The sequence below is a fragment of the Rhinopithecus bieti genome, unplaced genomic scaffold (assembly GCF_001698545.2).
Source record: "Rhinopithecus bieti isolate Rb0 unplaced genomic scaffold, ASM169854v2 scaffold_16097, whole genome shotgun sequence".
NCBI classification, from domain to species: Eukaryota; Metazoa; Chordata; class Mammalia; order Primates; family Cercopithecidae; genus Rhinopithecus; species Rhinopithecus bieti.
In genome coordinates, this window is record NW_016808851.1 from 2258819 (window position 1) to 2286191 (window position 27373).

Below are 27373 nucleotides of genomic sequence, written 5' to 3' on the forward strand. Positions count from 1 at the left end.
GTTTTCTTTTACTAGCAAATGACAAATCTCTGAATTTCCCTCTTTCTGCTAATTTCTCGCTTTCTTTTATCATCTTTTCATCTATCCTAACATACAGTTCCAGAGGAGTCTTTAAATCCTTCCTCATTGCCAACACCGAGGATCATTCACCGAAATCTGTTGATTTTTCCTTCAGATCAACAAAGGATTTTCAGAACAGCCCTGATTTCTCTTTATCACCACGGTGCTGTCTCATGTCTTCTCTCCCCTTCCTCCTACCTGCTGTCTCTTCCAGACTCTTCTCTCTCCCCAACTCTCCTTTGTGCACTGATGCCAAATTAGTCACAACAAAAGTGTTTACATGATCGTGTCACCCACTGGTAAGCTCTTAATGGTCTTCCCTTACACATTGTCTCCCGTTTCATCTCAGGAGCCTTTTATTAACCACTCTTCACAGTCTGACTCAGCCCTCTTTGCCAGTTTCTCTCTTTACAAATAGCAAACTCTACCAGCTAGATTACTCAATATTCCCTGAACAGGCCTTCTCTTCTTCCACCTCTTGGCCTTTCTGATACCATTTAATCTTCCTGGAAATTCCTCAAATTTCTTTCCTCCTCACTCAGTCAACGTTTTGAGACTCACATTAAATGCTACATACTATTTGTTACTTTACTAATCATGCCAGTTGGAAATGATTCAAATCTGTAAAGCAGGGTGCTATAGAATTACATTTCTTATAGCCCTTTGGTCATTTGGGAGCAATGTCTAACATAATGTCCTTCAAGTTCATCCATGTTGTTGCAAATGACAGGATTTCCTTCTTGTTAAAGGGTGAATAGCATTCCATTTTACATATATTCCACATTTTCTTTTTTCTACTCATCTATTGATGGTCACCCAGGTTGATTCCATATCTTGGCTACTGTGAATAATGCTACAATGAACTTGGGAGTGCAGATATTTCTTCAACATGTTGATTTCCTCTCCTTTGGATATATACCCAGTAGTGGGATTATTGGATCAAATGATAATTATATTTCTAATTTTGGGCGGGGTCCTCTGTAGTATTTCCATAATGGTTTTAGTAATTTATATATTCAACAACAGTGTGCCAGGGTTCGCTTTTCCTCATGTCCTCACCAACAAGCCTGATATTCTTATTCGCCTCTTAGTGCTTCGGCCTTTCCCTCATGACTTAATGGTGACTCGCTTGAGACTACTTGAAATAATCAGTTTGGATGGTGAGGACATACCCTTCTGCTGTCACCCTTTGCCACAAGATGGAGTCACTTTGTAAACAAAGAAGTTTTACTTGGCCTTCCATGCTCAAGACCCTTTTACATTTCATCTCTTACTATTTCATGGCCAAAAACTGTTGGTTCTTCCAATCTTATAAGGCCATTTATCTTTGATCTTGCTCCATTCCCTTCCATTTTTGCTTGAGAACCATTCAGTTCTTGCCCAATCTCACGTCTTTCTTGCAACACGTTACTAATGGCTGCCAGAGTGTCCACTACACACTATGGGTCTCATTCTGACCACCTCCCCAGGCATGTAGTCTACCTGCCAAGTTCTTTCAGAGCAGATAGTTTGCAATGTTGTAACAGGGCTCCCTAGCTTGCTATGTTTTCTTCCTACCTGGCATTAGGAAGTAAACATTTTTCATGACAGTATTCACTTCCAGTACCAATTTCTTTTTTAATTTACATGGGCTAACTGCTGTATCAAACAACCATCAAATCCCAATGGCTTAATTGCAACTGACAGTACAATGTGGTGTTTCTGTCTATATACTCATTCAGACACACAGAGTTTAAGTAATTAAACTAAAAGTAATTAGTTCAAGGTCACAAAGTTAGTAAATAGTGGCATCAAGGTTTGAACCCAGGCAGCTGGACTCAAGAGTCTCAACAACTTTCATTTTAAATTTTGCATCTTTCAAGATATATCACTTACAATTTCCATCTTCATCACTTTCTTCCATACTTCAGAGCTGCATATGTAAACCTCTTGATCATATAAATATTTATGGAGTCTCAGCATTTTGAGCACATGCTGAGAGATTTTGTAGTGTTGAAGATAAAGAAGCTCTTTAAATAAATCCAATCTTGCCACTATTGATTTTGAATAGCATCTTAATTTGTTACCTTTCAAAAATCATATTGTACCGTTTTTCAGGACAGCTAAATTAAATGTCTTAGGTTGATCCCCTAGGTTTTCTCAGTTTCCATTTATCAGTTTCCTTTTATACGAAGAGATGCTAATGGGTAACCTTACATTTTGTAAGGCATATTTTTGAAGGTATACAAGTGAGGGTTTGGTCTGCACACCCTCATTAGAGCTCTTTATTTTCCATGTGGAGGAAGAGATGCCTTAGGGCTTCTGAAAACAGGCTTTTATTTTATAGAGGAGAAACTTCCAGAACATGCCATGAGCAAATGCTCTGTCAAGTCCAGTTCTTTCCCCCACTACCTAAGTGCAAATGGACCACATTTGAAGAGGATAAGTAGCAGAACAAGGCTCCCCACAAGGGGATTTTGAGGTGCTCTGAAAACCAGACTGACATAATCCATAGAGAAGTTCATCACTGCAGGCTGTCACGTCTCACAGCGGGAGTCATAGGCTGGTCTGCTCGATAAACTATTCCTGATCTATGACTGGAGCTGTGTGCTTCCTTTAAAAATAAATCTTGTTTTTCCATAGCCCACGTGCTTCTCAGCCTCAGAAGCACCTCATGGATTTAGACTAATTTTGTCTTTTACAGTCACGTTACCTCCAGATTCGTAGTAATCACCCCATTTCTGATGCCAGTGATCCATCCATACCCACTGAAACTGAGCTAAATGCTCTAGTCTGACTTGCTCCTTGAAGTTAGTATAGAGTATTTTGGCTAGACTTTGAAAATGAAGCCCTGACCACAATGCATAATGACCTCAATAGACACTGAAGAGTTTCTTTGCATCAGGCGGGTGACAAGTATCTATCTCATTTTCAAAGTCCACATAGATTTGTGCCAGATTGCAGGTTGACAAATCACTTTTTCACTAGCTCACATGGAAAGCCTTTTCACCTTGTAAAAATGCTAGTGAGAGACCCGTAGTTACCACATAATTGGCCAGTCATTGAGACTCAGGCAACATTTGGGTAATTTAACAAAACTATCATCAGAGTCATCAAAGTACATAATTTTTACTTACTATACAAATAGTGGATTCGCTAAAGTGCTTAGACCAACTAAGTTGCTCCCATTGAAAAACAGAGTGATTTTATTCTTAAGAGTATATCAAGATAAACTTCTTGTAGCCTCTAAACAGCACTGCTTAGAAAAGTGCAGCTTCATTACTTGGAATATCCCCCCAGAAGTCCTCGCAGTTCAGATGCACACCACCAAAACATGAAGCACATGTGTTTGTATGGAAGGTAGGCTCTGGGGTCTTCCTGTCATAATATTTCTATGATTAACAGTCAACATAAGCTCTCTCCACATCCCCTAAAGGAACATACACATGCGCACACACACACACACACACACACACACACACACACACACACGAGAACTGAATTGAGAGTTTGGGGTATACACCATCCCTGAGGGTGCAGTCTACAGCTCCTAATGTGTGCTGTAGAGCAAGCATTATTTTGTTGACAAGTAATAATTGCTGGTTAGGAATAACAGGATATCCAATAAGAAGAGGCTGAGAAAAATACACTCTTGCTGGAAGAGTCAAGAACGAGCTCTTCATGGGAAACTATGGGAGAGGATTGAAAAAGGACAAGAAGAAAGGAGAATTGTGAAGTCTCCACTTTTTCAGTTTCTGCACTGAACTTTTCCTCACAGCAGGTGAACACAGGCTCCCTCCCACACTGAGACTTCCTCCCCTGCTGGTGTGCAGTCTGTTAAGTAAACAGAGACTTTATACTGAGAAAGGAACATTTCTCTATTTTGGCTATGAGTTGTTATTTTAAAGCTTCATCCTCCAAACATTTTCCCCATCCTTGTTTATTTTTTCACTAGAAAGAAGATGAACTACTTAAAAAAAAAATTCAACCCCATGACAAGAAGAACCCACTTCTAGTATGTTCTCCCCACTCAGTGCCAGTGGAGCCTTTGGCGTGAGCACTCTGTCAGCCCCACGCTAGGCAGCATACATCTCAAAGTTCCTGCTCTGCTTCTGTGGAGCTTCCATGCATCCAGATTTTCATAGTCAAAGCAAAATGCACATGGCAGTTTTTTTCTGACTCCTTCAAGTTAAAAGGCCAACCTCTCCCTTGACATATCCATGTATTTATCAGTATATCTATAGGTAATACTTAAAGGTGGTCCTTACTGTGTGCCACACTCCATTCCATGCACTTTACATAAAAAACCTCATTTCACTTTATTTGGGAACAGGATGACAATTGCTTCAATATTGAGATAGGTTGAATCTGGGGAGACTGACGTTAGATGCAAAAAGCTCTCTTTCTAGACCTTTTCCTGTGTCTTGCACCTGGCTTTCTCCTTGTCTGTCTTGTTCCCATTCTAGATCTCTTTATTGACAGTGCCCATGGCTTTCTTCTTGGTACTCTAATGTTGAGCATAAGGACTGGTATGTAATAGGCTCTCAGTAAATCTTGTTGAATGAATTAAAGTAGAGCAAGAATTAAAGACAGAGAAGATCTTCTTGTTGGAATTCTTTCTTTGCGTTGGTAAGCAATGTGATTTGACATAACAATCTTAAGTCCTAATCCCCTCATTTGGAAAATGGAAATAATAATGTTAATCTTAGAGGTCACTTGTAAGAAGTATATGAATATATCAGAAGTAATCAACATTTTTTAAGTCAAAGAAAAGAACGTCTGTGAAAAAGATGGAAAACTAATGAGCTACTTGAAAAAATATTAATTGGATCTTTTTCTCATACTTTACACCAAAATAAATCCCCAAAATGGTTGCATAACATTGTGCATATACTGAAATCCATTGATTCACACTCTTTAAATGGGCAAATGATATGTTATGTGATTATCTTTCAATAAAATTGTTATACAAATGAATAAACCCCAGAAGATCAAAAATTTAAACATGAAAACATGGAAGTATACTAGAAGGAAATATAAGATAATTTTTATATGTTATTATGTTATATATATTTATATGTAAATTTTTTATTTGTCTTTGCTTTTAAAAGCAAGACGTAATGTTCTAGAGCCATAAATGAAACATTCGGTAAATTTAATTCTCTATTAAATGTTTTGCAGAAGAAAATACCAGAAACAAAATCAGAAGAAAAAACAGAAAACCATAAGAAAACAATTAAAATACATATGACAAATGGCTTATTACTATAGTATTTAAAGAACTCTTAAAAATCTATGTGACAATGACATATAACAGAAAAATACGTGCAAAGGACAAGAGCAGGCAGTTTAGAGAAAGCCTATACGAATATATTCTCTTATCAACAGTCTATTGTATAAGCTATTTGAAAGCAATGTTTGAACTATCAAAATTTAAAATACATAAGCCCTTTTATCTAGCAATTCTACTTCTAAGAATTTGTTCTATAGCTATCTGTATACGTATCCAAAGACATAAACATAAGAATAGTCATTGAATGAAATGTTTTTAACAACAAAATACTTGAAAAGAAAGAAATGTCACCCAAGAAAGAAGTGATTAAGGAAAGTTTAGCATTCTGTTCAGTGAAAACATATTGAGCTGTCAAAAAAAGTTGATGGAGAACTCCAAGATCTATTAACTAGAAACAAAACAAGGTGCTAAACAATGTGTTTAGTTTTAATTTATTTATTTTAATTGTTTATATATTTCACAAATCTATATCTGTGCATGCATAATATATTTTAACTTCTTTCTAACCTTCTCAAACACATCATGCCAAAATTCAACCTGTGATAAAAAAAAAAAAAAAAAAGAATGAATTCCTTTCGTGTGTAGTATCTCATTTAAATTCTTCAACAACCCTATGGAAAAGATACAGACACATGTTTTTAAGTACTGCATGTTATGAACCTTTGGTTTGCTTATTTAATAGTTGCAACTACTAATGTTAAATTCTTGATGCCAAGGTTAAAAGCCTGAACTTCTAAAAATGTCATGATCTGACATTTTTCTGTTTTCCCAGATTAATCTGCCACCTCCTGACTTCCAACACACTGCTCTATGTTCTTTCATGCTCTTCCTCACATGTTTAGGATCCTCTTCCAAGGAGGCATTTGCACCTCTGCTTGATGAAACCCTACATTATCTTAAAGCGTCCACTCGAATGCCACCTACTAGGCGAATCCTTACATACCATCCCCTGCAACACCAAGGGACTCAGCCCAACCACAGCCCATAGTTATTCTAGTTGTTCTTGTACTTCAAAAGTACTATAAAACACATGTATCAGGACTTGTTATATTAGTTGAAGGCCATGAGCATCTTGAGCCGAAGCCCTGTTTTTATTCCCAGAACTACCACATTGTCTAGAATATAGTAGCAGATCAATATACGTGTATTAGATAAATCATTTATACAAATCTTCATCATTTTCAATTACCCATAGGTTGAAGAATTCCATATTTGACATGGCAGACTTGAGTACTGAACTATCTACCTCTTCTAAGAAGTTGAAATGAGAATGTTTCATTGATGGGAAATTATATTTTTGTTTTGCCTTCTGGAATTCAAATGAATGTTCATACTCCATGAAGACAATGGCTGATAGTTTTTTGTTAAAGATTTAGAACCAGTGGATTTTTATGAATGTGAACCCTTTCATGACTTGTGGAAGATTTTCTGTTTTTTAATCTTTTTATTTGTTTTTGCTATGTTTTCACAGGAACCAGGGAAAATGTGTAGAGGGCATGGTAGAGATCTTCGACATGTTGCTGGCCACATCATCTCGATTCCGCATGATGAATCTGCAGGGAGAGGAGTTTGTGTGCCTCAAATCTATTATTTTGCTTAATTCTGGTGAGTTGATAACATGAGAAAACTCAATGCTGGATTAAATGTTTATTTGTATTTTTCAACCAGATACAATCTACCCACTCCAAAGGCATAATGTCATAAATAGAAACTACTGACACACATTTAAAATAACTTACCAACATTGCAGATTCCTTATAGAGGTAGAACCATGCTAGCCGAATAGACGCATGAAAAATTGTAATTTGGCATTGAATCAAATGGCCTTTGAGCTGAAATTTTTGTATGCTTTCACAGATATGAGGATGTTTTTGTTCAAATGGTACATGTATATAGGCATATGTTAGTTGATAGTTATATTATGTCTGAAAATAAGTAGACCAAGTAACTCTGCTAAGAAATTGCGACCAATTCCAGGCTCCAGATAGTAAAGAAAGAGGGTTATTTGAGACAGACCATGTTTCTGGTCAAAACTGATTAGCTAAAAATATAGTTGGCTTAGAGATAGAAAAACCTGTTTCTAAAACAGAAGAATGTGGAATGCAATAAATCGTCCAGCTGACAGAGCATTTTCCATTTGCTCTATGAAGTCTAATTCTACTACCCCTTCGTATTTATTTGCTTGAGAAAACTTAGCTAAGAGCAACATCTGTTTTTTTTTTTTGTTTGTTTGTTTGTTTTGTTTTTTAATGTAGTGAGGTTGGCTGTTGTATAAAGAAAGAGTCACTCTATGTCACCCAGATGGAAACTATGGTTCAGCCTGATTTAGTGCACTGACTCCTCCCAGCCTCTTGGTATTTGGATCTAAGCTCTAGCTCTACAGCCTCTGGGACCTAAAGCTCACATTGGGTATCAGCTGTACAGCAGCTCCCCTTAAGCTCCACCCTTCCTCCTGGCTCTAACTCCACTTTGTGCCTCATTCCTCATTCTCACAAAGAAATCACAGCCATTTTGAAGTCCTGGGCCTGACTTAGTTTCTTATGCCATTAGACATAGTCTCAAATTCTTCAATAGCTCAACTGCAGCTTGTATTGATCACATACATAGAGAATCAGCACTTCCTTGTCTTTGCACGTGTTTTTGTTCTTTCTGATGAGTGCCAATCCCTTCCCGCTTGCCCTAACAATTTTTCACTTTTCTTCCCCACCACTGCTGGGAATGGTGCTGCTTAATGGAATCAGCCCTTCCTTCTCTTTTCTCATGTTTTTGTCTCTTTCTGATGAGTGCTGATCCCTTCCCACCTCCCATGACAATTTTCCACTTCTCTTCCCCACCACCACTAGTAATCTGTGTTGCTTAATGGTTATCACAGTAATCATTCTCACTTATCAACTGATAAATGGAAATCTGTACTATTACACTAGGCAAGGACTGAATTACAGAATGAAGTCCCATGATAAATGATGTGATCCGCACTAAGGAAGTGATTACCACTCCATTCAAGTTTCTGATTCCACTCACGTGCATTGTGCTTTTCATTTCGGTCATTTGTCCTGTACATTGTAAGGTCCAGATCCCACAATGGCTCTTTATTGGATGAGAGTTCTGGGAGCAGTGCCACTCGGCTACATGGTGCCAGGTCCTGAACCTGTGCCTTCTTCGGTGGAGGGCTGGCGCGTGCTGACAGCTTTCATGTGGGCAATCTGGGAACTTCAGGGAAGGCAGGCCTATTAAGTGTTAAGACTCCCCACCCCACACTTTTACTAAGAAAAAGTACCCCAGACAGGAAGTAAAATTAGCCAGAGTTGTATGATCCAGATAGTGGATGCTCTGATCTCGGTAATAAAAAATATTTCCTCCAGATCCATATAGACTTTTCCTGCATTATTGTTTTGTTTCTGCTCCTATGACAGAGTGAATTTTTTAAACTATTATACAAAAAATATCAGGATTTTGCCATCAAAACATTGGATTCATAGACCCAGGGTTTTACAACCCAGGGGAAAAAACTTTCAGCCCTCACAAGAAAGTATTTTATTAAAGACTGGCACCCAAACCTCAAGACTGTGTTTCCCACTGCAGGATTTGGCCCCTGTCTGCCTCCTTCTCAGACTAGTTAAAGTTTCATACTCCGTCCTTGTTCCTTCACTTATTTCTTAGGATCTTCTGTGCACTTCTTTGCTCTTGAAGGGCAGAAACGCTATTGTAGAAATACAAGGCACGGTATGCTGACATAGTTTACAGTTGTCTTTTTCATGAGATAACACAGTGGCTGGCAGCTCCTCTTTTCTATCAAGGACAGTACTGCTGGCTCAGAAGAGCCGTAAGCAAACAGAAGCTGTTTCTCAACCCTGTACAAAGCGAAACCACTCTTTTCCCTATAAAAGTGAGCTGTGCCGCAGAAAAGCGGATCTGCTGCTGAGCAGGGCTCCTTGTGTCTCCTATTGTTCCTGAAAAACAGCATCAAAGAGGGCAAGACTCTGACACACAATGCTGTAGCATTAGGAGCCTTTTTCGAATAAAAAAAGCAATGGGTCATATGAAGCATGTGGTCATACCACAATCAACAATTTTTCCCCACGACTGGAGATATGTATTTTTCTAAAAGTCCAACCAATTCATGGCTCTGATATGGGGCAGCTTTACCTATCATGAGACCAGTTACCAAGTGGCTCTGACTCCAGGAATCTCTGACAGAAGCCAAGCTGGAAACAGTTCAGGAAACCTGAGCTAGAATATGCCTTTCTGACGCCTAGGAAACAAAACCTCAGTGTATGGAGGAACCCAAGGTTTTGTGTTGAGCCCCAGTCGCCAAGGTCTGAGTAGGCTGGGTTTATATTGGCCAAGATTTTGTGGCCAAGGCACAAGGGGAATTGAAAGGTTGTTGTGAGGACCTGCTCGGAATGTCTTTCTGGAAGTTTGGAGAGGGTCTCTCCAATGCCAAAATTTCCATGGGAAGCCATCTTCACAGCTGCTTGGGAGTGGGAGATATTCGTCATCATTTCTGCCCCATTTAGAATAATTTATTACTTTGCTTGCAAAAACCCAGAATCATCCATAGGACACACATTGTTTATTTTTCCACTCCACACCAAAGGACAGAGGCATTCCTGGTTAATCCAAAGATGCCAACTTCAAGACATTCTGAGAACTAGCTGGGCAGAGCTCAAGTGTAGGGCAAATTGGAACAGAAGCGATGGGCTCAAGGCAAAAGCCCACGAAGCAGCAGCTGTAGAAAAAGGATGGGAGCTGGAGCTGCAAAGGGGGCCATGGTAGAGGCTCTGGGCCTGCCCATGGTATCTCTTCTGCCCAGTGGGAATTCAGTTTTCCTGCATATCATTCAAATACTTCTCATTTTTCTAGGCCCAGCTCACTACTCCAGGCCATAATGAATTTCCTCTCTAGACTATTTCAATTCTTAGAGTCACTACCACACAATCTAGCATTTGGTTAGTTGGTTGATTTCATTCATTTATTAAATAATTCAATGTTTATTGAGTTCCTACTATGGATTTTGTGCCGTATATACAAAAAAGAATGTTACTGTTGTGTGGGGTTTTTTTCTTTGCATTTTTTATGTTAACCTGGATTTTTCTCTCACTCTTTATGCATACATTTCCTAATCTCTCTATAAACTATTTGTATTTTTTTGGATTCCTCACAGTCTATTTAGCCTGTGGACTGACAACAGATGCTACACCATTCAGTCATTTAATAGATGCTTATTTGCTAGACATGGCCAGGAGGACCTGGAAAGTCCTCATTTTTCCCATCTGTTCTTACCATTCTGAAATGTATCATGCTCTTGAGTGCTCCACAGATCTAGATGATATCAAATTATTAAATGGAAAAAAGCAAGACCCATCTCCTTGGGTTATTGTGGATAAGGGGGAAATTGTGTATGAAGCATCTGTTGCAGTTCATGGACCACAGTAGGCCCTTAGTCAACAACAGCTATCATCATCACCGATGAGAATCTCTGGCTTAAATGGAGTAGGTTCATGCCTTTTTTTCAGTGTAATGAAGTGTTTTAGTTTAAAGGCCTTTAGCAAGGCTTATAATACAAAAATGTGGGGACTCCAGGGTAACACTAACAATAGAGACCACCATGGCTGTTATCCTGAGACTGTTAATTATGCCATGTAGTTAGATTTAGAGAAAATTGAGGGCAACATTTATCTTGTGGAAAAGAATTGATTGTGATTGGAACTTACCGTTGAGAGACCTTGATGAAAACTCTCTGGTGAACTGCTGTGGAGTCTCATGGGTAGGCGCATCATTCATCAGTGGGCCGTGGTTTTGCTTAGCCTCATAACCCCTCAGAACCCACTTCTATCAGAAAACCACCCTTTCAGTGAATGTTCCTCAAGGCTCAGAAAAATTCATATGTCAAAGCTTTATATGTAAAAATCTATACTCTCTAATAAATATTTGGTTTGGCCTTCACATTCAATTTAATAATGATTTCTACCTCTTTTCCGAACCTCTTTGACCACAGTTCTATATATTTAATTCTGAAGAGCCTCATGCACATCTCTCCCTGGTAACTTTATCTATTTCTTTCCCTGGAGAACCAGCCAGACCGTGATTCCAGCCCTCTGTCCTCTCTTCAACCGTAGGTCCTCTTTCTCTCCCGACTCCACAAACCTTCTCCAGTTACCCAGGTGCCTTCTGTGTGCTGCTAGCTTCTGCATCACTGTTAGCAGGGCCACTTGTTCCCCTGGGTGTGTCTTATGCTCTTGAAATGCTATAGCCTTGCTCACCTGTTCATCCAAAACTGATCCTCAGACAACATTTCTCTTTCAATTGATGGAATAATAAAGGGGAATACGGGTCAAAATTCATAGACATTTAAATACCCCAGGTGAAAAGTTAAGAGAAAACAAGCTAGGAGAAAGAATTATGGCAACATCTCTAAAATGTGTACTTTAATGTTTAGCAAAAATGGGACTATGGAATGTCAAACAGGAGCATATATGTTAAACATAAACACGAAGCAGTGCCAGCTGCTGTCTACTATCTAGTCATGCTTTGTTAACGTGACATGTCTTGCCATGATGGTGCCCTCATGAAATGAAGGATGCTGAAGCCGATGCCATTCTGTTTGCTTTGATCAGAAGCCACTCTCTGGTCAAGGAAGTATTTGTTTCATTGTTAATTATAACAAGTTCTCATCACAAAGATTATTTGCTCTCTCCAGATCTGGATTATTTGCACTCACTTTATATTATTAGACAATTACTCGGAGCATTTATGTTTTTAGGTTTAGAAATAAGAAAATGATTCAGAGAGTCCCTGTATTTAGACGAAAGAACATTTTTTAAACATATTGACTGTAAACATTGAAAATCATTAATTCTTAACAGTCGAAGGTTTCTGACAGGAACAGCCCTTGGAAATTGTAAATGGACACATTGTCAGGTATGCCCATTGTTGGCACATTGGAGATTGGATTCTGTTCTCTCTGGAGTCCTTTGTAATGCCAAGCTTCCTCTCCAGGGAGCTTGCTTATTGTCATTATTTTGAGAGAAATGGCACTTCATAGTATTAAGTGGTTCATTGTCTCTTCTCTGGCTGACTGTATTCTGTAGGCAGCCACTCAACTTTGGAGTCTTTCTCTGCTACCAACTTTTGGTGTTGCCTTAAGCAAGCCTCATGTCCCCTGTTAGTTTCCTGACAACATGGTATGGCATGGACTTTGTCATGAGAGGACTGAATTCAAGAGAAGCAACTCTGCCACTTCCTTGGCAGAAGGGGGATGACGGATGTCCTTTGATGGGCTGCTTCCCTGAGCCTAATAAAAAAAATAGAAATAATGATACTTAACTCACAGAATTGTTGTTGACAATTGAAAGAATGACCAGTTAGTAAAGCGTCTTGCACCGTGCCTAGCACACAGTAGATGCACACGAGTGTTACTGAGCTTTTTATGTTATGCCCTCCAAATACAAAGCTTTAGTTTTTGTCACTATGAAAGAAATTACTCTGTTCTTCTTAGCAGGTAATAAAGTCGTGCGTGGAAATTCTGTGGGAGAATTTCACTCCTGCCCTTACGGGTTAAAAGATTGCATTCTTATGATGAAGATGTTCTTGTGAATAGAATCATCTCAGGTCCCAAATGGTGTGGATTTCGTCCTGCATCTTGTTGCAGAGCTCTCTTGGAGCTTCTGAGAACCGGGAAAACCAGCCAAATGCCTGCAGCCTGGGGAAAATGAAGGGAGTTTTAGCGTGAATTCATGGGAGGTGGAAAAAGAAAAGGCAGCAGGTGTTGAAAGATGGGAAATCCTTGCACTGTTCTGGATGTTAGCAGCCATTTTCCATTCACATTCAGAACCTCAGGAGGAGAAGCTGCCTATCATTTTGTGTCCTCAAGAGAACCAACAAAGGGGAATGCCATCTCCCAAATACTTGATTTGATGACCATTTTGTCCTACCTTCTCTAGGGTCCAGACGTTATGTAAATTGGCATTAAGTTTGAATAATGTATGGACCCAGTTTAAAAGGAAAAAATTGCTTTGGGAGGCTGAGGCAGGTGCATCGCCTGAGGTCAGGAGTTCCAGACCAGCCTGGCCAACATAGTGAAACCCCATCTCTACTGGAAATACAAAAAGTTAGCTGGGCATGGTGGTAGGTACCTGTAATACCAACTACTCGGGAGGCTAAGGCAGGAAAATCACCTGAACTGGGAGGCAGAGGTTGTAGTGAGCCAAGATCGTTGCACTCCAGCCTGGGTGACAAGAGCAAAACTCCATCTCAAAAAAATTTTAAGACAAAAGGAAAAATGCTCCCCTGATTCCCGCAGTGCTGACTTAAAATGTTCTTAGTATGTCAATGTTGCTTAAATATGAATGACTGTATCTTCTACTTAAATTGACAACCGCACCAAATATAAACTGCAAATGTTTATAGCTCTTATGTAAGTATAAAAACAAAACAAATTCATAAATTAAATACAAACTAAAAGGAAAACTGATAATAACAATGTTTTGTGTAATTAAGTTGCTGTTTGCAACATGCCTGGGGCAGACTCCTGGCCTCTTTGCATCTGACACTGGAGGCTGCAGAGCATATGGCCACAACTGGGCTCTCCCAGCACTTGCTTGCACTCAGAACGGTGCCAAAACCTTTGCTCGCCCAGTGTGCTGCAACGTCCATCATTTGGATTTGGCAGCAACACATCATTTATGCATTTTGTTTGCTTCTGTTCTGTATTTATTTGAGATACTTAAAATATAACTGCTAGATTCTAAGGCATTCATAAGCACCTGTGAAAAATGTGTTACTTAGGAAACAGTTCAGGGTTCCATGGATTATCTAGATTGGTGTGTCTTAAGACTGACCACACAATTCATCTGGGGCGTGGGGAGGGGAACTTTGTGAAAATATCTGTATGAGCACCCACCCCCAGAGAGTCCTATGTAATTATCCCAGAGTGGTGCCTTAATATCAACATTTGTTTAAAACCATCCCCCAAGACTAAAGTTTGTGACCAGGATTTAGAACCATTGTCGTAATTGATGCAGAACACTCTGATATTAATGTCTTCTTGTCTTTTGGAATATCATTAAGACAAAAGCATACAATTTTAAAATTCTTAAAGACAATTTAAAGACCTATGAGAATCCATCTTTAATTCTCAGGAGCATGTGGAACCTAGTTTGAAAACTACTGGCATAGATAATCGAATTTCCACTAAAATAAAATAAGTCTCTAGTATATTACAAAAGTACCCATTCTGCAAACTGCAGGGGAGCCACTGATTATGCTTGGAACTGTGCCAGGCACTGCCCGTGTACAAATGAGTAAGGTCCACTTCCTCCCTGGACTGGATTGGGTAGGAGGCAAAGATAGTTAAATAATTATTTTAATATTATGAGTTCAGGGTTGTAATGAAAGTAAGCATTGAGTGCTGCAGAGACCCAACAAAGGAGTCCTTAGCTGAGGACTGATCCTTTGCTGAATGACAAGGACATTATCTGACCACCAGGCTTCATGGCATGTTGCACGGTAACAGACCAATACAGCAAACAGCAGGAGCTGCAACAGAGAAAGAGTTTAATAATTGTGTGGCCGCCAAATAAGGAGTCAGAAGGAAACCTCAAATCCACCCCTTGAAAAGTCTGGGACTTGGCTTTTTAAGGCAGTTCTGACAAGAAGGAGGCTGAGGAGCTGGGGGTAACTGATTGGTTAGGACATAGGGGAGGAGATAATAAGGATATAGAAACTCCGTTCTTGCACTGGGTCAGTTCCTTGGAGGGGGTCCTCACTCTGACTGGCAGCAGTGAACGCATTGGAATGCAGGATCTGAAAAATATCTCAAAATGGCAAACTTGAGGGTTGTTTTTTTTTTTTTTTTTTTTTTTAGCATCAAAGATGTTATCTATAGAAGTTAGGACTTTGTGACAGGGGCTACGTGACTTCGAAGTGGTGAGTGGCTATAAGAAAGTGAGCTATAGCAGCAGTCCCCAACCTTTTTGGTACCAGGGACCAGTTTCATGGAAGAAAATTTTTCCACAGATGGGGTGGGGTGGGGTGGAGGATAGCTTCAGGATGAAGCTGATCCACCTCAGATCATCAGACATTAGCTGGATTCTCATGAGGGGCACACAGCCTAGATCCCTTACATGGGCAGTTCACACTCCTATGAGAATCTAATGCCACCGCTGATCTGACAGATGGTGGAGCTCAGGTAGTAATGCTGACTTGCCCACCACTTACCTCTTGCTGTGCGGCTCAGTTCCTGACGGATCATGGACTGATACTAGTCTGCAACCCAGGGGGTTGAGGACCTCTGGGCTATAGGGCAGGCTGGTTAATGCTTAGTTGTGTTTCTATTCAAAGCTTATACTTTTGTTTAAAACCTAGTAATTTGGTTTTATTAATTTTATGAAGATGATTTCAAGGATGAGTAGGATTCGCTGGAGTCAGAAGGACACAAGGGAATTTCTGGCAACAACGTTAAACTACTAGTCAATGTCTCATCAAGCCACCAGACCTCTAACTACTTCTAAGCAGTACTGTCAACCTTATAGTTATGATGTATAAGATAGTGTTGTGATGTATAAGACAGTGCAAAAACCTAAGTTAATATCACCATTTCTGTTGTACTCTCTATTTCAAAGGAAAACATCTTCAGCAATCTAATATCCTACCAAAATTTTGAAGTCAAGGCCTCCCTGCTCTAATCAAAGGGCTACAGCTGCAATCAGGCCATATATTTGGAAAGGCCGTAGGTGCCCTCCCTCTGTCCTTGTTCCCAGCATACTGAACTATAGTCTAAAAGACTTTAAAACTTGAACTAAAGAAAACCTTAAGGAAACAACAACAAAATTCCACTTATTTCCTGAGCCCAAAAGTAAAATAATTGTTTTTTAATGAATTTTTCTTTCCCCGCAAGATACTATGGATTGTTCAATGAGTATTCAAAGCATACATAATAAAATATGTATGCTTTCCTGAAAAATTGAAATGGAACATCAAAATGTTCTGTAAAGTTTTGAGTCTAGACCAAAATCACAGCACTTAGCCAGAATATGTACATCTGCATCTGCCACTGATGGCCCCATTGCTCCCTCCAACTGCTTCTCTTGGGCTGACGGATGGAAAAGCAAACTCCCTGCATTGAGTTCCATCTTGCCCTGCATGGCCTGCCCCATGGGGTCACTGAGCTCTCCACCAGCTTCCACCTCTTCCAGCACTTTCTCCCAGAGGGCCCATGGCTGCTTTTGCAGATTGAAATTGATTGAGGTTGATTCAGCTCCATTTCCTCTGAGTTTTTACTTTAGATGTGCTTTTTAGGTTGTGTTTTCTTCTGGCATATAAGAAAGACAGCAATATTCCATGGAACAGAGTGATGTCTATGGCTTTGTCAACTGTTGTTTGTTAGCCTGATCACCATTTATTGAGTGTTTACTACTTTCCAGGCATTGTGCTAAGTGGTAAAAATACAAAGTTGCCTTTACTTGCTTCATCTGTAAAACAGAGAGAGTAGTAGTTCCTACGGTGTGGTTTATGTGAGGCATAGGGACTGCTCCCTAGAACCTAGGGACAACTCCATAATAGTGACCGTGTGCTCATATCAATAGTGGTAACAATTAGGAAGGCAGCTCCTACCTCAAAGACCTCATCATCTGATAATAAAGGCAGATATAACAAGAAAATTGTTCTTTTAAATATAAAATTGTGATATAAAATAGTTTTCACTAAATTAGATTTTTACCAAATTTACAGAAACAAAATAATAAATTAAGGAAATACAAAACGACCTGACGTTAGCCAACCATGTTGATGTTCTGACTATCTTACTGCGAAAGAGTGTAGGGTTAAGAATGAGGGACTTTGATTCCAAGATCAAATCCCTTTCTGCTATTTCTTAGCTGTCTGACTTCGGACAAGTTGCTTAAACCCTTTGTGCCTCTGTTTGCTTGTCCATGAGATGGTGATTATAATAGCGTCTACCTCATAGGACTTTTTTGTAATACAAGTTAGCTCTTAGAACAATACCTACTTAAACTAATGATTTGTATTAGGTACTCTTTTATTTTCCATCCATACTGTGTATGCATATTTTCATATTTATATTTATGTATTCTAATTAGGATTATATACCCATACTTTCTTTAAAAATAAGGTTTTAAATAACTATATAATCAGTCATGAGGATACAACATGATTTATTCAACAAATCTGATGCTGTTAAACACATAAGTGATTTCTCCTTCAGGATTACAAATAACATTTGTTTTGCATTCTTTTCATAATCTTTTGCTCACTTTTCATTGTTACTTTGTATATGTTGCTAGAAATTGATTTGCTGGTGAAAAGGGTATAAACATTTTTACCGCTCTTGTTACATACTGCCTGCTCTTGATAGATATTGCTTACTGCCACAGGAAACTTTATCAATTACACTTTTACCAAGAGTGTATGAAAGCATTCACATGAATGTAACCTTATCATGCAATGTGGGCCATGAGACAGAGGAGAGTTATAGAGGGCAGACAGCTTCCCCGCTGCTCAGCCACTGCCCTCTGCTCTAAAAGAGCCACAGTAGGAATTTCTACATAGATCCTATTATAAACATCTCCTTTTGAAACAAATTATCTTCTCTCAGAGAATTTTCTTCATTTTAGTATCTATATAGGTGCTTGTTATGTTCATTTTAAGTTTTGTGACTTGCACGGACACAGTGCTGATGAACTGCTTATTCCAGGCAGTCTAAGTTCTGAAAGCATTTGCATTTTATGTCTTATCCTCTGTTTAGGACTCTTTGCCACTGATTTTTTTAAAAGTGATGTTTTAAGAAAGAGGAGGGTTGATTTGTTGTGAGTGTATCTCTCTTTAAAAACTTTTCTAGGGAAGGACAACCTCTTCCAAAGACTTCTTTTGCTTTCTATGATTGACAGTCCCTGGTCAGTAATGAGCTTGAAGGAAGCTGCTGGACCTGGCACTGAACATGGGGCTGTGCTATCACCTAGCCGTGCCTTTCTCTGGTGATCAAGGAGCTGCTGGTTCAGATGGTGCCCTGTCTAATCCCACTAAGGCCCGAAGGACCAAGTGCAGTCTACTCTCCAGATTCTCTGCAACAGAAAGCAGACACTTGGGCTTCATGGTCCAGGTTGGAACAGGTAGTTAGCTCTGAGGACAGCTATGCATGAATGTCAGGAGGGGACTGGCAGGGGAACATTTATTTATTCTTTAAAATTGGAAGCAACAGTGATGGATGAAACCCAGAATGCGAAATTCACTTTCATCTTGACAGGCAACACATCTGTCCTTTCTCCTGGAATAGTAAGTATTAATTATTGAGTTAGATAATGTAGACTTCACATTCAGTGAAAGCCAAACACTCAGCGCCTTCTAGAAAAATCTTAGTGCCATGCTTTCTTAGCATCTTGCAAGTCCTCTGAGGATGATGTGTTGTTCATCTTTGAAGCTGATCTTTTGTACTTGCATATGTAGCTCAGGCTAGTGATGACACGCCAGAGGTATTTCCAACTAAGAACATTATTCACAGACGCTTTGGTTACAAATTTGTTAGCTCCACTTCCTGCTAAAACGACCAGCCTTGAAGAGTTTCAGACATGTGAGCAGCCTTAAGGATGATAGAAATATTATGAAAATAGTAATAAGTAATACCCGTACAGCAAACTCCTTTTTCTTTGGAGTATCTGTTCATCAGCCATATTTTCCCTCTCAACAGTCCGGGTGTTGACGAAGATCGTGAAATAATAGGAATGAAAGGGACTTTGATTTTGTATTTTTAATAGCATTTTCCTCCACCAAATTACGAAAGTAATGCATGACCAAGGCAGAGAACTTGGAAAATACAGAAAAGCCACCAAGCAAAATAATCTCCCAAGAAATCATAATTTCACCACACAAAAGTAACCATTGTCAACATTTTGGTGAAAATCCTTAATTAAAGAGACTCTTAGAAGATGCCAGTTCACTGCCACTTCTTCCTTTCTCCACACCATCCTGCACCCTGTTTTGAAATGCAGAATTGTTTCTAAATCATTCCAGGAAAATTATTAGTTTTCTCAAATATCTCTGGAGGCGAGTCTATTGGCAGTCATTTCCAGTTTCTCACAAACCTTGAAGTTAGGAAATTATTTGTGTAGCTTTTGAGCACTGGGCCAGAAGTGAGGGATGTTTGGGTTCTAGTTCCAGCTCTACCACTTATTTACCAACTGGCCGACCTCAGGCAAGTCCAGGCTAGCGGCCCTGCCTCAAGTCCCTCCAGATGTAGCCTCTGCACCCCCACTTCCTTCACTTCCTTTTGCCTCAGTTTCCCAATAATTTCCTAGTAATTGTACTGAATCAGTGTTTTTCATTAAAATTTATTTATTTTTTATTTTATTTTGTTTTTAAAGACTTTATTTTTTATAACAGATTTAGATTTGCAACGAAACTGAATGGCAAGTACAGAAAGTTCCCATATAGTCCCTGCCCCCACACATACACAGTCTTCCTCACTATCAGCATCCCCAACCGGAGAGGTACATTGGTTACAGCCGATGAACCCACATTGACACATCATTATCACCCAAAGTGCATAGTTTGCATTGGTGTTGGGCATTTTAGGGTTTTTGACACATGTATGCACCATTGTAATATCATACAGAATAATTTCATTGCCCTAAAAATCCCCTGTGTTCCTCCTACTCATTCCTCCCTCCACCCCACTCCCGGCAATACTGATCTTTTTACTGTCTCCGTAGTTTTGCCTTCTTCAGAATGTCATATACTTGGAATCATAAGGTTTGTAGTCTTCAGATTGGCTTCTTTCACTTAACGATATGCATTTAAGGTTCCTCCATGTCTTTTTACGGCTTGATAACTCATTTCTTTTTATCACTGAATACTACTCCATTGTCTAGATTATACACACTTTATTATACACACATTCACCTACTGAAGGATGTGTTGGTTGCATTCAAGTTTTGGCAATTATGAATGAAGTTGCTATAAACACCCATGTGCAGGTAATTGTGTAGATATACATTTTTAACGCTTTTGAATAAACACTTAGGAGAACAATTGCTGGATTGTATAGTATGTTTAGTTTTGTAGGAAACTGCCAAACCATCTTCCCAAGTGGCTGTACAATTTTCCATTTCCACCAACAATGAGTGAGAGTCCCTGTTGCTCCACATCCTCATCAGTGTTTGGTGTTGTCAATCTTCTGGATTTTGGCCATTCTGACAGGTGTATTGTGGTATCTCATTTTGTTTTAATTTGCATTTCTCAGATAATATCACATGGAGCATCTTTCAATAAGCTTATTTGCCATCTGCATATTTTCTGTGGTGAGGTGTCTGTTACAAAGTCTTTGGTCCATTTTTTAATCGGGTTGTTTGTGTTCTTATTGTTGAGTTTTAAAAGCTCTTTGTATATTTTGGATAACAGTCATTTAGCAAGTATGTCTTTTGCAAATATTTTCTCCCAGTCTGTGGCTTGTCTTCTCATTCTCTGGAGATCAGTGGTTTTTACACTTTCTTCTGCTGAAGCCAAATATTATGGAAGAAGCCATGGGGTCACCAGAGGATAGGTGCCCAGGGTCGTGAGCGAAAGTTGGAGTGAATGGGCTCTGGTGCCCCCACCCCACAACATTTCTCTTGCTTTAATCAGAGAAGTTTGACTTCATCCAGATTGCATTTGAGGACTTTACATGAGGTTCACCTTTTTGTTTGTTTTAAATGTGGTTTTTACTCTCAAATGTTTTAAAGACCACTGAACTTGATGATCATCTTAAGGCCCTTTTAAAATTTATGATTCTGGAATTCTGTGGCTCTGTTTTGCAATGTAATATAACCTTCCTCTCCTTAAGAAAAAAATGAGATAAATCTGTTATAAACAATCATGTGACATTTTTTCAATACAGTTTTCATCCATGTAGTGCTCACTTAGAATGACAGAAACAATACACCTAAAGAATATGCACCATTCACATGCCCACTCATCTCTCAAAAATAGGAACTTTCAACACTAGGTATCTTTTTCACAATAATCAGAGAGAACTCTCAGCCATTTCAATTCTAGCCTAGGAAAAAGAGGGAAAATATATTTGAAGGTTTCCGGTTCATGTGATAAATTTGCAGACCAGGACCAAGATGATATGACCGTCATTTATTAGTGACTAGTGCAAAGCATTGCAGGCTATTAAGCAGGCTGTTCAGTTCAGGGTGATATGGACATGCACACATTGGCCAATCATATATGCTCAGATTGTATGTCATTTTTTCTGCATTTTAGTCTAAGTGTCAGATAGGTGTTTCATGATGTTTTATAAACACTTCTGTTTACATTAACATTGTTCATTGATTTGGCAAGGAATGAAGGGGTGTCATTTTCATGATTTTATTTGTATATTACCTATTCCACAACAGATTTGAAATGCCTTACCAAATTTTATGCAATGTAAAGGGGTAAACCAATATTTGACACAATCATTATAAATTGAGGATAATCTGAAGAAAATAATAAATCCAGGAGTCAGATTAGCACACTGATATGGTTTGGCTCTGTGTCCCCACCCAAATTTCATCTTGAATTGTACTCCTATAATTTCCATGTGTTGTGGGAGGGACCCAGTGGAAGATAATTTGAACTATGGGAGTGGTTTCCTCCAGACTGTTCTCATTGTAGTGAATAAGTCTCATGAGATCTGATGGTTTTATCAGGGGTTTCTGCTTTTATATCTTCCTCATTTTTTGTCTTGCCACCACCATGTAAGAAGTGCCTTTTACCTCCCACCATGATTCTGAGCCCTCCCCAGCCATGTGGAACTGTAAATCCAAGTAAACCTCTTTTTCTTCCCAGTCTTGGATCTGTCTTTATCAGCAGCATGAAAATGGACTAATACAGTAAATTGGTTCCAGGAGTGGGGTGTTGATGAAAAAAATACCCCAAAATGTGGAAGCAATCTTGGAACTGGATATCAAGGAGAGATTGGAGCAGTTTGGAGTGCTCAAAAGAAGACAGGAAAATGTGGGAAAGTTTGGAACCTCCTAGAGACTTGTTGAATGACCTTGACAGGAATGCTGATAAGGTCCAGGCTGAGGTGGTCTCATATGGAGATGAAGAAATTGTTGGGAAGTGGAGCAAAGGTGACTCTTGTTATGTCTTAGCAAAGAGACTAATGGCATTTTGCCCCTGCCCTGGAGATTTGTGGAACTTTGAACTTGAGAGAAATGATTTGGGGTATCTGGTAAAAGAAATTTCTAAGCAGCAAAACATTCAAAAGGTGACTTGGGTGTTGTTAAAAGCATTCTGTTTTAAAAGGGAAGCAGCATAAAAGTTCAAAAAATTTGCAGACTGACAATGCAGTAGAAAAGAGAAATCCATTTTTTTGAGGAGAAATTCAAGCTGGCTGCAGAAATTTGCATAAGTAACAAGGAGCCAATGTTAATCCCCAAGACAATGGGGAAAATGTCTCCAGAGCATGTCATAGGTCTTCATGGAAGCCCCTCCCATCACAGACCCAGAAGCTTAGGAGGAAAAGAAATAATTTTGTTGGCCGGTCCCAGGGTCCCCATGCTGTTTGCAGCCTAGGAACATGGTGCCCTGCATCTCAGCCACTCCAGCTGTTGCTAAAAGAGGCCAAGGTACAGCTCAGCCTATGCTTTCAGAGGGTGCAAGCCCCAAACCTTGGCAGTTTTCATGTGGTGTTGAGACTGTGGGTACACAGAAGTCAAGAATATAGGTTTGGGAACCTCCACTTAGATTTCAGAAGATGTATGGAAATGCCTGGATACCCAGGCAAACATTTGCTGCAGGGATGGGGCCCTCATGGAGAACCTTTGCTAGGGCAATGAGGAAGGGAAATGCGGGGTTGGAACCCCCACACAGAGTCCCCACTAGAGCACTGCCTAATGGAGTTGTGAGAGGAGGACCACTGTCCTCCAGGCCCCAGAATTTTAGATCCACTGACAGCTTGCACCATGTGCCTGGAAAAGCCACAGACACTCAATGCCAGCCTGTGAAAGCAGTCAGGGTTGGAGGTGGTGTTGGCTATACCTTATAAAGCCACAGGTTTGGAGCTGCCCAAGACTATGGGAACCTACCTCTTGCATCAGCATGACCTGGATGTGAGACATTCAGTCAAAGGAGATATTTTGAAGCTTTAGAATTTGACTGCCCTGGTGGATTTTAGACTTGCATGGGCCCTGTAACCCCTTTGTTTTGGCCAATTTCTCCCATTTGGAATGGCTGTATTTACCCAATGCCTAACCCCCCATTGTATCTAAAAGTAACTAGCTTGCTTTTGATTTTACAGGCTCATAGGCAGAAGGGACTTGCCTCGTCTCAGACGAGACTTTGGACTGTGGACTTCGATTAATTCTGAAATGAATGAAGACTTTCGGGGACTGTTGGGAAGGCATGATTGCTTTTGAAATGTGAGGACATGAGATTTGGAGGGGCCAGGGGTGGAATATTATGGTTTGGCTCTGTGTCCCCACCCAAATCTCATCTTGAATTATACTCTCATAATTTCCAAGTGTTGTGAGAGGGACCTGGTGGGAAACAATTTGAATCATGAGGCCAGTTTCTCCTATCTTGTGGTAGTAAGTCTCATGAGATCTGATGGTTTTATCAGGGTTTCTGCTTTTGCATCTTCCTCATTTTCTCTTGCTGCTGCCATGTAAGAAGTGCCTTTCACAAGCACAGGGAAGAAGTATCCTTGCTGGACCCGCAGGCTGTCCTTCTTCTGACAATATGGACTGCAAGTGCCTATGTTTACTTTGACCAAGACGGCCTTTCTTTTCACAGAAAGCCGCGGTACACCCCTTCAATTTCATAAGACCTCTCTTTGCAGTGAGTTAGATGCTCTTTTATACTCTGTCAGGAAAACATATTTTTTTTCCATTTAAAAATCAATCTTTTGGTCACTTTCAAGATGGCTGTATAGGAACAGCTCCAGTCTGCAGCTCCCAGTGAGATCAAAGCAGAGGGCAGGTGATTTCTGCATTTCCAACTGAGGCACCTGGTTCATCTCATTGGGACTGGTTGGAAAGTGGGTGCAATCCACAGAGGGTGAGCCAAAGCAGGGCAGGGTGTAGCCTCACCCACAAAGTGCAAGAGGTCAAGGGATTTCCCTTTCTTAGCCACGGGAAACCATGACAGATTGTACCTGGAGAAACGGTACACTCCTGACCAAATACTGCACTTTTCCCCCACAGTCTTGGCAACTGGAAGACCAGGAGATACCCTCCTTTGCTTGGCTCAGTGGGTCCCATGCCCACAGAGCCTTGCTCACTGCTAGCGCAGCAGTCAGAGATCAACCTGCGATGCTGCTGCTTGATGGGGGAAGGGGCATCTGTCATTGCTGAGGCTTGAGTAGCTCATCGTGTAAACAAAGAGGTGGGGAAGCTTGAACTGGGCAGAGCCCACCACAGCTCAGCAAGGCCTACTGCCTCTCTAGATTCCACCTCTGGGGGCAGCACATAGCAGAACAAAAGGCAGCAGACAGCTTCTGCAGACTTAAATATCCCTGTCTGACAGCTCTGAAAAGAGCAGTAGTTCTCTCAGCACAGTGTTTGAGCTTTGAGAACCCAGAGACTGCCTCCTCAAGCAGGTCCCTGACCCCCAGGTAGCCTGACTGGGAGACACCTCAAACAGGCAGGTGCCCCTCTGGGACAAAGCTTCCAGAGGAAGGATCAGGCAGCAATATTTGTTGTTCTGCAGCCTCCACCGGTGATACCCAGGCAAACTGGGTCTGAAGTGGACCTCCAGCAAACTCCAACAGACCTGCAGCTGAGGGGCCTGACTGTTAGAAGGAAAACTAATAAACAGAAAGGAATAGCATCAACATCAACAATAAGAACATCCACACCAAAACCCCATCTGTAGGTCACCAACATCAAAGATCAAAGGTGGATAAAACCACAAAGATGGGGAGAAACCAGAGCAGAAAAGTGGAAAATTCCAAAAACCAGAGTGCCTCTTCTCCTCCAAAGGATCGCAGCTCCTCACCAGCAAGGGAACAAAACTGGATGGAGAATGACTTTGGTGAGTTGACAGAAGTAGGCTTCAGAAGGTCAGTAATAACGAACTTCTCCAAGCTAAAGGAGCATATTCTAACACATCACAAGGTGGCTAAAAACCTTGAAAAAAAAGGTTAGATGAAAGTCTAACTAGAATAAACAGTGTAGAGAAGACCTTAAATGACTTGATGGAGCTAAAAACCACAGCATGAGAACTTTGTGACATATGCACAAACTTCAATAGCTGATTTGATCAAGTGGAAGAAAGGATATCAGTGGTTGAAAATCAGATTAATGAAATAAAGTGAGAAAACAAGATGAGAGAAAAAAAGAATGAAAAGAAATGAACAAAGCCTCCAAGAAATATGGGACTATGTGAAGAAACCAAATACATGTTTGATTGGTGTACTGGAAAGTGATGGGGAGAACGGAACCAAGTTAGAAAACACTCTTCAGGATATTATCCATGACAACTTCCCCAACCTAGCAAGGCAGGCCAACATTCAAATTCAGGAAATACAGAGAACACCACAAAGATACTCCTCAAGAAGAGCAACCCCAAGACACATAATTTTCAGATTAAACAAGTTCGAAATGAAGGAAGAAAATGCTAAGGGCAGCCAGAGAGAAAGGTCGGGTTACCCACAAAGGGAAGCCCATCAGACTAACAGGGGATCTCTCAGCAGAAACCCTACAAGCCAGAAAAGAGTGGGGGCCAATATTCAACATTCTTAAAAAATCTTTAAAAAAAGAATTTTCAACCCAGAATCTCATATCCAGCCAAGCTAAGCGTCATAAGTGAAGGAGAAATAGAACCCTTTACAGACAAGCAAATGCTGAGAGATTTTGTCACCACCAGGCCTGCCTTACAGGAGCTCCTGAAGGAAGCACTAAACATGGAAAGGAACAACTGGTACCCAGCCACTGCAAGAACATGCCAAATTGTAAAGACCATCGACACTATGAAGAAACTGCATCAATTAATGGGCAAAATAACCAGCTGACATAATAATGACAGGATCAGATTCAAACACAACAATATTAACCTTAAATGTAAATGGGCTAAATGCTCCAATTAAAAGACACAGACTGGCCAATTGGATAAAGAGTCAAGACCCTTTGGTGCGCTGTATTCAGGAGACCCATCTCACATGCACATAGGCTCAAAATAAAGGGATGAAGGAAGATCTACCAAGCAAATGGAAAGCAAAAAGAAAATAAAAAAGGCAGGGGTTGCAATCCTAGTCTCTGATAAAACAGAATTTAAACCAACAAAGATCAAAAGAGACAAAGACAGCCACTACATAATGGTAAAGGGATCAATTCAACAAGAAGAGCTAACTACCCTAAATATATATGCACCCAGTACAGGAGCACCCAGATTCATAAAGCAAGTCCTTAGAGATCTACAAAGAGACAGACTCCCACACAATAAGAATGGGAGACTTTAAAACCCCACTGTCAATATTAAACAGATCGAGACAGAAGGTTAACAAGGATATCCAGGACTTGAACTCAGCTCTGGACCAAGTAGACCTAATAGACATCTACAGAACTCTATACCCTAATCAACAGAATATACATTCTTCTCAGCACCACATCACACTTATTTTAAAATTGACCATATAATTGAAAGTAAAACAGTCGTCAGCAAATGTAAAAGAACAGAAGTCACAACAAAGTGTCTCTCAGACCACAGGGCAATCAAATTAGAACTCAGAATTAAGAAATTCACTCAAATCCACACAACTACACAGCAACTGAACAACCTGCTCCTGAATGACTACTGGGTACATAATGAAATGAAGGCAGAAATAAATATGTTCTTTGAAACCAATGAGAACAAAGATACAATGTACCAGAATTTCTGGGACACATTTAAAGCAGTGTGTAGAGGGAAACTTATAGCACTAAATGCCCACAAGAGAAAGCAGGAAAGATCTAAAATTGACACCCTTACATCATAATTAAAAGAAATAGAGAAGCAAGAGCAAACAAATTCAAAAGCAAGCAGAAGGCAAGAAATAACTAAGATCAGAGCAGAACTGAAGGA

At 40.0% G+C, this 27373-nt stretch overlaps 1 protein-coding gene across 4 annotated transcripts in view; it reads left to right on the forward strand.

Annotated features, from left to right (window-relative positions):
- Positions 1-27373, forward strand: part of ESR1 (estrogen receptor 1) — a 448172-nt gene that overhangs the window by 398554 nt on the left and 22245 nt on the right. For 3 of the 4 annotated variants that reach the window (XM_017887610.1, XM_017887614.1, XM_017887612.1), the window contains one exon: positions 6804-6937. In XM_017887610.1, the coding sequence (XP_017743099.1) occupies positions 6804-6937 (134 nt within the window). Of the gene's footprint in view, positions 1-6803; positions 6938-24516; positions 25645-27373 lie in introns of those variants that run through there. The other variant, XM_017887613.1, reaches the window with a different exon arrangement.